Source organism: Hypanus sabinus, chromosome 4 (assembly GCF_030144855.1).
Source record: "Hypanus sabinus isolate sHypSab1 chromosome 4, sHypSab1.hap1, whole genome shotgun sequence".
NCBI lineage: Eukaryota > Metazoa > Chordata > Chondrichthyes > Myliobatiformes > Dasyatidae > Hypanus > Hypanus sabinus.
Window position 1 is genome coordinate 97,419,517 of NC_082709.1, and position 15,352 is coordinate 97,434,868.

General features: G+C 40.1%; 1 protein-coding gene across 1 annotated transcript in view; it reads right to left on the minus strand.

The window, feature by feature from the left end:
* Window positions 1-1,768: 1,768 nt before the first annotated feature.
* cltrn (collectrin, amino acid transport regulator) overlaps window positions 1,769-15,352 on the minus strand; it is a 50,227-nt gene continuing 36,643 nt past the window's right edge. The window contains exons 6-8 of the mRNA XM_059965995.1: window positions 5,308-5,424; window positions 5,028-5,222; window positions 1,769-2,272 (exon numbers count right to left, since the gene is read on the minus strand). Coding sequence (XP_059821978.1) covers window positions 2,122-2,272; window positions 5,028-5,222; window positions 5,308-5,424 — 463 coding nt within the window. The 3' untranslated portion in view covers window positions 1,769-2,121. The remainder of the gene's footprint in view (window positions 2,273-5,027; window positions 5,223-5,307; window positions 5,425-15,352) is intronic.

Below are 15,352 nucleotides of genomic sequence, written 5' to 3' on the forward strand. Positions count from 1 at the left end.
GTACTTACCCTCACTGCAGTGTTCTTGATCAATCCTCTGAGCCTCCTATTAACCCCCAACTCTGCCAGATTATTTGGACCGGAGAGACCCTTCAGCAGTGGTTCCACACTTCTGAGACTCCAAGACCTCCCCACAGAATTCTTAGTCCAAATTGTCGCCAAAAGCGCTTACCTTTTGTTTGGGTGCACCCTTAATTCTGTTAGCCTTGTGGGGGTCCCTAGAGGACTGGGAAGCGTCCCCAATCTGTCGTTTCCTTTCTGCAGGTCTTTTTCCGGTCCTGTCACGGTCGCCAATTTTGTCGTGGTTTTTTGTGCCCCACAAACGACCAGGAGACGCAGAAGATTCTTCAAGAAGTATTAAACTTTAATTTGCAAATCAAAACTGAGACAGTCATTGAGCTAGTCGCTGATTGCCCACCGATCCTTTGGACACAGCATTTTTTATAGCAATCTCCTGGTCCAGTTGTATTAGCATATGTAATCGATCTATAGTTGCGTATTACACGTACCACACATACATCTTTTGCCCCTATTGTTTTTACCAATTGATTTAATCATGTTCTAATCTACATCTCTTTAGCTACCTCTCATTAACACACCATTGTCTTCTACATTCTTAAGATTTCATTCTCCTACTAAATTGGGTACATACATATCAAATAGCAAGTTTCAAAACTGACTTCATAGTTTTGGTTATACAGCAAAATTTATACTTTTATACTCCAATAAACACAGTAGGCCAGGCAGCATCTATAAGGAGAAGCACTGTCGACGTTTCAGGACGAAGGGTCTCGGCCCGAAACGTTGACAGTGCTTCTCCTTATAGATGCTGCCTTACCTGCTGTGTTCCACCAGCATTTTGTGTGTGTCATTTATTCTGTACTTTGATCTATGAAGACCTATGTGCCTAAAGCTCATTTTACAATCCTACCTGCCGGTGATACCACTTTAAAGCAATTATCAATCTTTATTCCCAGATCCTTTTGTTCTACCACACTATTCAGTGCCTTATCATGCACTGCATAAGTCCTACCCTGGTTTGACCTTCCAAAGTGGAAAACCTCACACTTGACTGCATTAAATTCCTTCTGCAATTTTTCACCCATTTTTTTCATCTGGTCCACATCCTGTTACAAGTCATGATAACCTTTCTCCCTGTCCACTGCACCCCTATTCTTGATGATATTCGCAAATTTGCTGATCCAGTTTACCACTGGACCCACTACCGGTCCCTACAGCACACATCTAGTTATAGGCCTCCAATCAGAGAGGCAACCATTCACTACCACTCTCTGGTTTCTTCTATGAAGCCAATGTTGCATTCAGTTTACTCCCTGAGCCTGAATGGCAAGCGACTGAACCTTCTAAACCAGCATGTGAGACGTTGTCGAAGGCCTTGCTACAGTCAATATAAATTTAGACAGAAGTCATCAACAACAGGATAATTACTTAGATGTGCACATTGATAGCTGTGATCTGCTGGGTCCTAGTATTGGAAAATGGGATAAAGTTGTATATTGCCTTTTTGACTAGTGGACACACATGGGACTGAATAACTTCTAATAGTGCAAATTTTCCGTGACTATGGACACGGAAATTTTTCTATTTTATATGGGCTGTAAAGTATTGAAGGACATATTGAATTAAGTCTTTTGATATTTTTACTTGCATAAAATAGGTTTTATTTTTCATATAATTTTAATGTACCCGAGTCTTCAGCAAAATCTTATTTCAAACTATTTTGAGTTAAATGGATAAGAAAAGGCATGTCAAGGTAAAAATGTTTTTTTATTTGAATGATACTTTTTGAGCCCAGGTATTTTTTTAATTTGATGGTGCCAGTGAAATACCCCTGAAGTAGTAAACATTCATCATAAAAGGAAGAGAGATAAACAGGACTTGAACTTTAGACATAATTTAACATTGATTTATTTCCTGCACCATTTAATAATGCTCCATATTTGTCTTCATTCAGTGTGAAGCAAATGAACTCTCTAAAAATGAAAAAGTAAAACTGAGCTGATTTAAAGATTATCATTTAATTTTAATAACACTGACCAAGTGAATTCTTCCATTAAAATACCAAAGGCTGCAATGACCATCAGACAGGAGAAAGTTGATTTTACAGGGTTGTTAATTTTTCATCATCTGGATGGAATGCTTCATTTTGACAGCCTTCAGTCTGATACAGTGTTTGACAGGAGATTCCATTCTCAGCTCCTGTGAAATTTGCCTCTTTGTTTTCTCTTTCCTTTTCTGCAGCTTTTGCTTTCCTACAACAGCAACAGCATGTTAGAGCAAAATATATGACCATATGCAGTTGGAATAAACCCTTTCCAAACCCAGACAAAGAAACAAAATCTAGTTTATTTATTTCCTATTATGATTTCATTGGAACAATTAGAATTTGATGAAGTTAAGGGACAAACCTTTTAATTTGTATAAGAGATTTGAGACTGCATTATGCACCTGAATCTTTCCACAGCAGCAAACAAACCAAGGGTATGAAGATCTCCCTTTCACACAATGCATTTCTATCACTAATTATTCTCTCTATTATTCCTACCCTTAACCACATACAGCTTGCTTTTGCTCCTGTGTAGTATGGAATACCATGTTAAGGTAAAGTTTGCTACACAAATCTTTTTGTTGTTGAATCGTTCTGTGGTTCTATCATCAGCTGTTCAAATTATAGTGATAATAGTCAGCAATTAAAACTATCTCATGTTTTCTCCCAGAAACTTGTTCCTAAGTTTCAAAAGCAGATTAACAACGTTTTAAAATAGTAAACAAATGACTTCTTGCTGAGTGTTAGCACTGGTTGCTTCCCCATACATTTACTACTGAACATTGGACCCATTGACTGCATGACCAATACAAATTTCACTCTCATACAGATTTTAATGACTAATAAACAGGGAGGTACAACCATAATAAAGATCACATGTTCAGCATTTGAGTCAGCATTACACCAACAGTGGAAAGTTAAATTGAGCTAATTAAGTAACTTCAATTCAATGCCAAATTGCTAAGGAAAAACATTAAGAAACCTAAGGGAGCACGCAACATTGATCTAGACAATGGATTCTCTGAAATCAAGGACATCTCTAACCCATATGCTGCCATATAGATGTTTGAAAATAATTTGAGATAATTGTTTTACAAACAACTCAGGCAGCAGCAGTTTTACGAATACATCTTTGATATAGAGCCCTCCATCAAATCCTTGGCTGCATCCTGTCCACTAGCATATCACAAGCATCAGAGACAGCATTACGGAGCTGAACAGGCTTGGAGTCTTTGACATTGATTCTAGACTCCTTGAAGTCTCATTACACCCAGTCAAACATAGTTAAGGAAACAACCTGCTTTTGTCTCTTAACTGATGAATCTGTGCCCTTCAACAATATTTGGAAAAAGCACAAAAATACAGAACATGAAAATGGCTTAAACATCAACAACTGTCAACCAAAAAAAACTGGAGCACTATAGTTGCCAGTGGTATTTCTAACATGTAGTCACTTTTGAAAAGGAATAAAGTTGAAGAATAAAAATTGGCTTTAATTTGGTCTGTTGTTGTGTTTCTAACCAGATTGGACTGAAAAATGGATTGTACACATTTAGTGATGAAGTTGCAATCATACTCTGAACATCAAAAGCCTCTCTCCTCCTCCTTCTCCTCCTGATGGAGGGCTCTATCTCAAAGATGTAATTGTAAAACTGCTGCTGATTGAGTTGTTTGTAAGACAATTATCTCAAATTATTTTCAAACATCTATATGGCATGTATGTGTTCAGATTATCTCCATGTCTGCAGTATGCAGAATACCACTCAGGATTGAAATGATAGCTAAGGCAAAACAGTTTCTGGAAACCTAACATCATGTCCAGAGGAACAGAACATTCTTAAGTCCTGTTTGAAGAAAAGGTAAACTATTGGGGCAGGAAATATAGAAACATGATTGCTTAAAATTTCCTCATTAGTGACTGCGGTCACAACTAGGTCTTGCAGCACAGAGAAGAGCAGGGATGACACGACAAAGGAGGGATGGATATGGATCAGAGGGGGTAGTCAAGGATTGAGTGATTGGTAGGCTTGGTGGTCTTGTCAGGAGACTTAGCAGAGAACTGATGGGAGGTGATACCTCGTGTGGCAAAAACACAGCAGAGCCCAGAATGAAAGCTGTGAGACCTTATCAGTTATGTATTATACTGGTCTGTGCCTTATGCATCAATGCAATAAAGGTTCAATAGATTGAATCTGTCCTTCCAATCTTGAATCTACTGAGTTTGGAGAATGAGAGATGAGTGCAAGAGTCTCAGAGAGTGTGACGGTGTAGATTCTGGGCCTCCTGTTGCCAGAGTGCCTGAATATAGTGATGAGCATAATTTTTTTTCATGGAGGGTTGTAAATCTTTAGAATTTTCTACCACACCAAGGGTCAAGGGTCAATTTTATTTGCCATATACATTTACACAGATTAGGAATTTGCTGTGATATATTAGTTCGACATGCAACAAAAAACAATATTCAACAATGATAAGGAATAAGGAATTATATAAAGAACTAGAGGTAAGGATATGGAATAAAATGTGTGTCAAGACATAAATACCCATATGCATTTACAATGGAAGTAGCATTAGAAACAATGGTTTAAAGCATTTACACTGCAGTGTGGTGATTGACGTATGGGGGCGGAGCTGTGACAGTGGCTCGTTGACTACTTTCAGGTAGACTTTTGGATCTTATATTGTAGGTGTCAGAAAGTGAAGCTGAAGCAATGGATTGATAATTGTTTTGACTGCTGGTGGAAGCTTGAGACATGGCTTACTCAATTCATAATGCTTGTGTTTTGTTCTTTTAACTGTATGAAAGAAAACAAAAACAAGAGATGCCTTTCAGGACATTTTTACATGCCTTCAACTGACTGTTTACAAGGACCCTACTCTTGTTATAAGTGAAAGATTCTCACTTCGTAACTATTTCACCCTGGATTGAAAAAGGAGAAAATATGCTTTAAAGTACTTACTTCATTTTATCACGTTGACCAGTCACAATTATCATAATAAGACCACATGCTATCAAGCCCATGATGATGCCAAAAACAATCAGCCACACAGTGACAGGTGGCTCTGGGACTGGGGCAAACGTGGGGATGATACCCACAAACTCCAGTGTGTTTTCGTCCAGGGAAAAGGCGTTATTGAACCTGGCTTTGACCATTCTGAAATGAAAACAGAGTAGTAACTTAAAAATTAATCTCATAAAAAATTAAATGGTCTTTTCTCTAAAAACACTGTCAAGCATACCTGATTGCTTTCTCCACATCTGTCTTAGGAAGAGGTTTTAATCCATTATATGGATCTGTCACCACAAAATAAAATGAGATCCTTTTTGTTTCCTCACAGATGTGCACGTCAGATACACTGTAAAACAGCAATGGGTACAATTTCAACATCTTCTCTATGAATAACATTTTTAATACACCTACCTTACCCAGGACAGTGCTGTGATAAGAGAAAGACTTTGCAGGTATACAAAGAGAATATATGAGAAATTGTCCATAATTAAGGACCTCCAGCACCCAGGGCATGCCCTTTTCTCACTGTACCATCAGGTAGGAGGTACAGAAGCCTGAAGGACCACACTCAGTGATTCAGGAATAGCTTCTTCTCCTCTGCCATCTGATTTCTAAATGGACATTGAACCCATGAACACTACTTCACTACTTCTTTATTTCTATTATTTTGCACTACTTATTTTAACTTAACTACTTAATAAACATATATATATATATAAGACCATAAGATATAGGAACAGAAGTAGACCATTCGGCCTATCGAGTTTGCTCCACCATTCAATCATGGGCTGATCAAGTTCTTCCAGTCATCCTCACTCCCCTGCCTTCTCCCCATACTCTTTGATGCCTTGGCTAATCAAGAACCTATCTATCTCAGTCTTAAATACACCCAATGACTTGGCCTCCACAGCTGCTCGTGGCAACAAATTCCACAGATTTATCACCCTCTGACTAAAGTAATTTCTCTGCATCTTTGTTCTAAATGTATGTCCTTCAATCCTGAAGTCCTGTCCTCTTGTGCTAGAGGTCCATGGCAAATTTAGCCACAAATCCATTAATCCCATAGTCCAAATCATTGACATACATCATTAAAAAGCAGTGATCCCAACATCGACCCCTGTGAAACTCCACTGGTAACCGGCAGCCAACCAGAATTGGATCCTTTTATTCTCACTCTCTGTTTTCTACCGACCAGCCAATGCTCCACCCATGCTAGTGCCTCCCCTGTAATTCCATGGGTTCTTATCTTACTAAGCAGCCTTTGTGCGGGACCTTGTCAAAAGCCTTCTGAATCTACTGCATCTCCTTTGTCTACCCTGCTTGGAATTTCCTCAAAAGATGGCAGTAGGTTAGTCAGGCAGGATTGTCCTTTTGGGAAACCATGCTGGCTTTGGCCTATCTTGTCATTTGTCTCCAGGTACTCCGTAATCTCATCCCTAACAAACGATTCCAACAATCTCCCAACTACTGATGTCAGGCTAACAGGTCTTTAGTTTTCTTTCTGCTGCCTCCCACCCTTCTCAAATAGTGGAGTAACATTTGCAATTTTCCTGTCATCCGGTACAATGCCAGAATCTATCAATTCTTGAAAGATCATTGTTAATGCCTCCGCAATCTCTCCAGTACTTCCTTCAGAACCCGAGGGTGCATACCATCAGGTCCAGGAGATTTATCCATCCTCAGACCTCAGCTTCCTGAGCACCTTCTCAGTCATAATTTTCACTGCACATACTTCACTTCCTTGACACTCTTGAATGTCCGGTATACTGCAGATGTCTTCCACTGTGAAGACTGACGCAAAATACACATTCAGTTCCCCTGCCATCTCTATATCTCTCATAACAATATCTCCAGCACCATTTTCTACTGGTCCTATTTCTACCCTCAACTCTCTTTTACCCTTTATGTACTTAAAAAAGCTTTGACTATCTTCTTTGATATTAGTTGCCAGCTTCCTTTTATAATTCATCTTTTCCTTCCTAATGATTTTCTTAGTTTCCTTCTGCAAGTTTTTAAAAGCTTCCTAATCCTTTATCTTCCCACTAACTTTACCTTCCTTGCATGCCCTGTCTTTTGCTTTTACTTTGGCTCTGACTTCACTTGTCAGCCATGGTAGTGTCCTTCTTTCCTTTGAAAATTTCTTCTTATTTGGAATATATCTGTCTTGCACTTCCCTCATTTTTTGCAGAAACTCCAGCCATTGCTGCTCTGCTATCCTTCCTGCTAGTGTCCCTTTCCAGTCAACCTTGACCATTTCCCCTCTCATGCCATTGTAATTTCTTTTATTCCACTGAAATACCAACACATTGGAATTTAGTTTCTCCTTCTCAAATTATATACCTAACATAACTCAATTTTTTTTCTCTATATTTATTTATCATGTATTACATTGTACTGCTGCTACAAAGTTAACAAATTTCATGACATATTCCCGTGATATTAAACCCGATTCTAATCCTGAAATTGTAAGGCATGTTGCAACTGCTGTATAACCATATAACAATCACAGCATGGAAACAGGCCATCTCGGCCCTCCTAGTCCGTGCCGAACTCTTAATCTCACCTAGTCCCACCTACCCGCACTCAGCCCATAACCCTCTACTCCTTTCCTGTCCATATACCTATCCAATTTTACCTTAAATGACACAACTGAACTGGCCTCTACTACTTCTACAGGAAGCTCATTCCACACAGCTATCACTCTCTTAAGAAATACCCCCTCATGTTTCCCTTAAACTTCTGCCCCCTAACTCTCAAATCATGTCCTCTAGTTTGAATCTCCCCTACTCTCAATGGAAACAGCCTATTCACGTCAACTCTATCTATCCCTCTCAAAATCTTAAATACCTCGATCAAATCCCCCCTCAACCTTCTACGCTCCAATGAATAGAGACCTAACTTGTTCAACCTTTCTCTGTAACTTAAGTGCTGAAACCCAGGTAACATCCTAGTAAATCGTCTCGGCACTCTCTCTAATTTATTGATATCTTTCCTATAATTCGGTGACCAGAACTGTACACAATATTCCAAATTATTACCAATGCCTTACCAATGCCTTGTACAATTTTAACATTACATCCCAACTTCTGTACTCAATGCTCTGATTTATAAAGGCCAGCGTTCCAAAAGCCTTCTTCACCACCCTATCTACATGAGACTCCACCTTCAGGGAACTATGCACTGTTATTCCTAGATCTCTCTGTTCCACTGCATTCCTCAATGCCCTACCATTCACCCTGTATGTTCTATTTGGATTATTCCTGCCAAAATGTAGAACCTCACACTTCTCAGCATTAAACTCCATCTGCCAACGTTCAGCCCATTCTTCTAACCGGCATAAATCTCCCTGCAAGCTTTGAAAACTCACCTCATTATCCACAACACCTCCTACCTTAGTATCATCGGCATACTTACTAATCCAATTTACCACCCCATCATCCAGATCATTTATGTATATTACAAACAACATTGGGCCCAAAACAGATCCCTGAGGCACCCTGCTAGTCACCGGCCTCCATCCCAATAAACAATTATCCACCACTACTCTCTGGCATCTCCCATCTAGCCACTGTTGAATCCATTTTATTACTCCAGCATTAATACCTAATGACTGAACCTTCTTAACTAACCTTCCATGTGGAACTTTGTCAAAGGCCTTGCTAAAGTCCATATAGAGTACATCCACTGCCTTACTCTCGTCAACATTCCTCGTAACTTCTTCAAAAAATTCAGTAAGGTTTGTCAAACATGACCTTCCACGCACAAATCCATGCTGGCTACTCCTAATCAGATCCTGTTTATCCAGATAATTATAAATACTATCTTTAAGAATACTTTCCATTAATTTACCCACCACTGATGTCAAACTGACAGGTCTATAATTGCTAGGCTTCCTTCTAGAACCCTTTTTAAACAATGGAACCACATGAGCAATACGCCAATCCTCCGGCACAATCCCCGTTTCTAATGACATCTGAAAGATCTCCGTCAGAGCTCCCGCTATCTCTACACAAACTTCCCTCAAGGTCCTGGGGAATATCCTGTCAGGACCCCGAGATTTATCCACTTTTAAATTTCTTAAAAGCGCCAGTACTTCCACCTCTTTAATTGTCACAGGTTCCATAACTTCCTTACTTGTTTCCCACACCTTACACAATTCAATATCCTTCTCCTTAGTGAATACTGAAGAGAAGAAATCGTTCAAAATCTCTCCCATCTCCCTCGGCTCCACACATAGCTGACCACCCTGATTCTCTAAGGGACCAATTTTATCCCTCACTATCCTCTTGCTTTTAATATAACTGTAGAAACCTTTCGGATTTACTTTCACCTTATTTGCCAAACCAACCTCGTATCTTCTTTTAGCTTTTCTAATCTCTTTCTTAAGATTCCTTTTACATTCTTTATACTCCTCGAGCAATTCCTTTACTCCATGCTGCCTATATCTATTGTAGACATCCCTCTTTTTCTGAACCAAGTTTCTAATATCCCTTGAAAACCATGGTGCTTTCAAACCTTTAACCTTTCCTTTCAACCTAACAGGAACATAAAGATTCTGTACCCACATAATTTCACCCTTAAATGACCTCCATTTCTCTATTACATCCTTCCCATAAAACAACTTGACCCAATCCACTCTCTCTAAATCCCTTCGCATCTCCTCAAAGTTAGCCTTTCTCCAATCAAAAATCTCAACTCTAGGTCCAGTCCTGTCCTTCTCCATAATTATATTGAAGCTAATGCTATTGTGATCACTGGACCCGAAGTGCTCCCCAACACATACATCTGTCAGCTGACCTATATTTAATATAAAAAGAAACACAATGGAAATGTTATATTTATTTTATTTAGAGATAAAGCACAGTAACAGGCTCTCCCAGCCCAACAAGCCTGTGCCGCCCAATTACATCCATGTGGTCAACGTACCTACTAACCTGAATGGCTTTGGAATGTGGGAATATTAGAAAATTAAACATTGAAGATTTGTTTGATCTGAAAGGTTCTTCAGGCTACATTGAGGCTTTAGAATCCTAAATGCTTAAAAATTGTACTCTGCAATGCCAGAAAGAAACTGGTACATAGGAGAAGGGCCTTCTTCATCCAATTCTAGGCATTTTTCTGGGAGGATTATTACTGTATGTTTCTGGGTGGATTACTACTGCATGTTTCCAGGAGGATTATTACTGTATGTTTCCGGGAGGATTACTACTACATGTTTCTGGGTGAATTATTACTGCATGTTGCCAGGAGGATTATTACTACATGTTTCTGGATGGATTACTACTGCATGTTTCCAGGAGGATTACTACTACATGTTTCTGGGTGAATTATTACTGCATGTTGCCAGGAGGATTATTACTGCATGTTTCTGGATGGATTACTACTGCATGTTTCCAGGAGGATTACTACTACATGTTTCTGGGTGAATTATTACTGCATGTTGCCAGGAGGATTATTACTGCATGTTTCTGGATGGATTACTACTGCATGTTTCCAGGAGGATTATTACTGCATGTTTCTGGATGGATTACTACTGCATGTTTCCAGGAGGATTATTACTAAATGTTTCTGGGTGGATTATTACTGCATGTTTCCAGGAGGATTATTACTACATGTTTCTGGGTGGATTACTACTGCATGTTTCCAGGAGGATTATTACTACATGTTTCTGGGTGGATTACTACTGCATGTTTCCAGGAGGATTATTACTACATGTTTCTGGGAGGATTATTACTGCATGTTTCCAGGAGGATTATTACCAGCCACTTATTGCCTATAGGCCTCTGTACCCTACATTAATTTCCTGGCATCCAGTTTACACAAATAACAAGAGGGTGGCATATGAAAATACTTCACCAGTCTTCCTTAGAATGTAGGAATAGGCCCTTTGGTCCATGATGTGGTACTAAACTGCTAAATTAGCAATTAATTCCCCTATTGAATGAATCTGTTCTGTCTTCACAATGTCCACATCCTACCATGTTCTGCATATTCCTGTGCTTTTCACAGTGTCTATTACACGTGCATTTTCTCTGAATCCATAGATGCTTTATTTGTGTTTTCTTGGCGCTTTGCGCCAATCTATTTGTTTCGATACCATTCAACCTCATTCCTGTTGAGTGCATTGATCCTAAGTCAATGCTAGTCAATAACACATACTGAGATTGGTATACTATGGCTCACAGTTTAATACCATCAGTCCTGATTAAAAAGCTACAGAACCTGGGCCTCTGTACCTGCCTCTGCAACTGGATCCTCACTTCCTAACCAGAAGACCACAATCTGTGCAGATTGAAAATAACATCTCCAGCTTGCTGACAATTAACACTGGTGCAACACTTAGTCCACTGCTCTACTCTCTCTATACCATTGACTGTGCAGCTAGGCATAGCTCAAACAGCATCGATAAATTTGCTGATGATACAACCATTGTTGGCAGAATTTCAGCTGGTGATGAGAGGGCAAACAGGAGTGAGATATACCAGCTAGTTGAGTGATGTTGCAACAACAACCTTGCACTCAGTGTCAGCAAGACCAAAGAGCTGATTGTGGACTTCAGGAAGGGTAAGACGAAGGAACACGAACCAATCCTCAAAGAGGGATCAGGTGGAGAGAGTGAACAATTTCAGGTTCCTGGGTGTCAATATCACTGAGGATCTAAACTGGTCCCAACATATCGGTACAACTATAAAGAAGGCAAGACAGCAACTATATTTCATTCAGAGTTTGAGAAGATTTGGTTTGTCAACTAAAACACTGGAAAACTACAAATTACCTGTCAGGGAGCAGGGACGGGCTAAAGAACCAGCAGAAATGGAAAACGCACTGCAGTGTGGTATTGCTAATAGTGTTTATTAGTAACTAAGCAATACAGTAATATAAATGCAAATATAATGAACAGGTTAGCAATGATATATATATAGGAACAAAACTAGGCTTTTTCAAATATAGGGGTAAATGAATCCAGCCTTACGATGATATGTAAGAAAGGTCAGTTCAATGCATGAGGTTGCTAATGTTGGAGAGAGAGAGAGATTTGTAATCCAAAGGTCTATGTTGTGAGAAGGCAATTATGTCGATATTCCAAAATAACAATAGGTTTTATCTCCAAAGTTGTTCCACTCCACACACGAAGTATCACCGACAGTGATCTTCAACGAATATCCTTTCAACACAAGTGGTACCACACCCGAACTCAGCTACGGGTCATCCCAAAATGGTGGCCACAGGACACTCAAACAGAATCCACGTATGGATTATCACCAACAGTAGCTTATCACTGACGTACCAGGTGGTAAAACTACCAACCCAGGCAAGGATTATCACTTACAGGTAGTTTTCACACAAGGTTACCCCAAACACACAATTGTGATAGCCACTTATCCAGTTCCACAACATACGAAATAACTCCTACAGTGATTTGCCACAGGGATGCCTTTCTTCAGTGAACTACCACACCCAAACAAGGGTAACACACAAGTGGTAATCACAAAGGTTTCCTCCTCACCACAGAACCCACTCCTGTGGATTAACTACGTGACAGTCACAGCTTTGTATTCGAATGGAACTCAAACTCACCCTTATGGGCTACAGAGAAGAGAGTCCAAACAGCGACATCTTTGTCACTAAGTTTCTTCTGTTTCAAACCTTCTTCTCTCCTCTTCTCTTCCTTTAGAGTCTCCGACTGTGACCATAATCAAGGTGACCGTTTTTCTGTGATAGAGTTATCAACCCAAGTCAGGGTTGGACACACAAATAACTCCCCACCGGTCACACCTTTTCTGCACTGCAAGAGCCACTGATCAATTCTCCTGATCGATCCTCCAAAAACACACCTTCCTGTGGGCACAACAAGCTGGTCAAGTGTCCAAAACCGTGTGTGTTTGGGTCCAGCAGCTGACTATCAAACTGCACCACCCTTCTCTCTCTGTGTAAGAACTCACAAGCAGGCAGTATCCTTGTGGAAATGTGAACAAACTGCTGAGAAACCATAACATCAACCTTCTGAGTATTCTTCTCACTCTCTCTTAATACAACTCAAACAGTGTCCAAAAGCCAGTCTCATTCTCCTGACATTTTAAAGTGATTGTCTACAGAAAACATGAACCCTAGGGGTACATAACACCATGAAGAGCATTCTGACTGGCTGCATCACCGTCTGGTGTGGGAGGCCACTGCAAAAGATTGAAGTAAGTTGCAGAAATTTGTAAAATTAGTCAGTTCCATCATGGGTGCCAGCCTCCATAGTATCCAAGATATCTTCAAGGAGCAGTGCCTTAGGAAGGCAGCATCCATCATTAAGGATCCCCACCACCCAGGACATAAGACATAGAAGCATTAGGCCATTTGGCCCATCGAGTTTGCCATTCAATCATGGCTGATCTGTTTTTCCTCTCCTCAGTCCCACTTCCCAGCCTTCTCCCCTTAACCTTTGATGCTGTGGTCTTTGCTGGGAGTGGGCTAGTGGTGAGAGTAGGAGCTTTGGCTCAAAGGAGGCTTTGACTTGAGAGAGGCATTGGCTCTGGGTAAGTTTCTGTTAAGTTTCCCTTTTTTCTCTTACTGCACCGAGTGTAGTAAATGGCCATTGGGTGGACATGCCCACTTCACACTGTTGCTGTCTAGAAGGAGGTACACAAGCCTGAAGATACACTCTTAGAGATTCAGGAACACCTTCTTTCCCTCTGCCATCTGATTTGTAAATGGATTCGTCAAGCCAAAGGGTCTCGGCCCGAAACGTCGACAGTGTTTTTTCCTATAGATGCTGCCTGGCCTGCTGTGTTCCACCAGCATTTTGTGTGTGTTGCTTGAATTTCCAGCATCTGCAGGTTTCCTCGTGTAAAACTAACTCAGTACTTTCTATTTCTATTTCTGCACTAATTTTAACTTAACTATTTAACAGACATATAAATACTTAATGTAACTCATATTTAGTTAACAAGTAATTCATTGTACTGCTGTAAAGTTAACAAATTTCATGACATATGCTGGTGATATTAAACCTGATTCTGATATCTCCAGCCCTTCACCGGATTAGATTTTGTTAAGTCTCTGGAGCAGGTACAATTGTTTTTGAAGAGAATGGGAATGATGCAAAATGCTATCTGTTCAAGGTAAGATAAACCTGAGAGGAACTACCAGACGACTGTGCAATCTTACTGGCTACCAAGTATAGGTAATGCAAGTAATATACTTAGCTAAACAATGTTACAACATAGAATGTCCCTTTTAAGTACTTGACAGCAGATCATAAAGCGATTCGGAGCTGAAATGCAGTTAGGTCTGTGCATCTTATAAGATTATAAGATACAGGAGCAGAATTAGACCACACGCCCATGAAGACTGCTCTGCCATTCCATCATGGCTGATTTGTTATCCCTGTCAAACCCATTCTCCTGCTTTCTCCTTGTAACTTTTAATGCTCTGATTACCCAAAAACCTCTCAACCTCTGCTTTAAATGTACTTAATGACTTGGCCTCCACAGCCATCTGTGGCAATGAATTCCACAGATTCACCACTCTCTGGCTAAAGAAATTCCTCCTCATCCCTGTTCAAAATGGACGTCCTTCTATTCTGAGGCTGTGCCTTCTGGTCCCAGAATTCCCGAAAATAATAAAAATTCTCTCCACCTCCATTGTTTCCAGGCCTTTCAATATTCAATAGGTTTCAGTTGGATCCCCCCACATTCTTCTAAATTTCAGTGAGTACAGACCCAAAGCCAACAAAAGCTCATCATTAACCCTTTCATTCCCAGAATCATTCTCATGGACCTTCTCTGGATCCTCTCCATTGGCAGCACATCTTTTCTTAGATAATGGGCCAAAAACTGCTCACAATACCTCAAGTGCGGTCAGACCAATGCCTTATGAAACCTCAGCATCACATCCTTGCTCTTATATTCTAGCCCTCTCAAAATGTATTTAATATTGCAGTTGCCTTCCTTACCACCAATTCAACTTGAGACCCTTTGCACCTGATTTTTGAATTTTCTCCCCACTTCAAAATTAATTGTACGTCCATACCCTCCCCTGCACATTATTCCAACCATCTGCCACTTTTTTGTCCATTCTCTCAATCTGTCCTAGTGTTTCTGCAGACTCCCTACTGCTACCCACCCCTCCATCTATCTTTGCATTTTCAGAAAACTTGGCCACAAAGCCATCAATTCTATTATCCAAATCATTGACATATAATGCAAAAAGAAGAGGTCCCAATACCGACCTCTGCGGAACACTACTTGTCAGCACCATTTGCCAACCAGAAAAAGTCCCCTTTA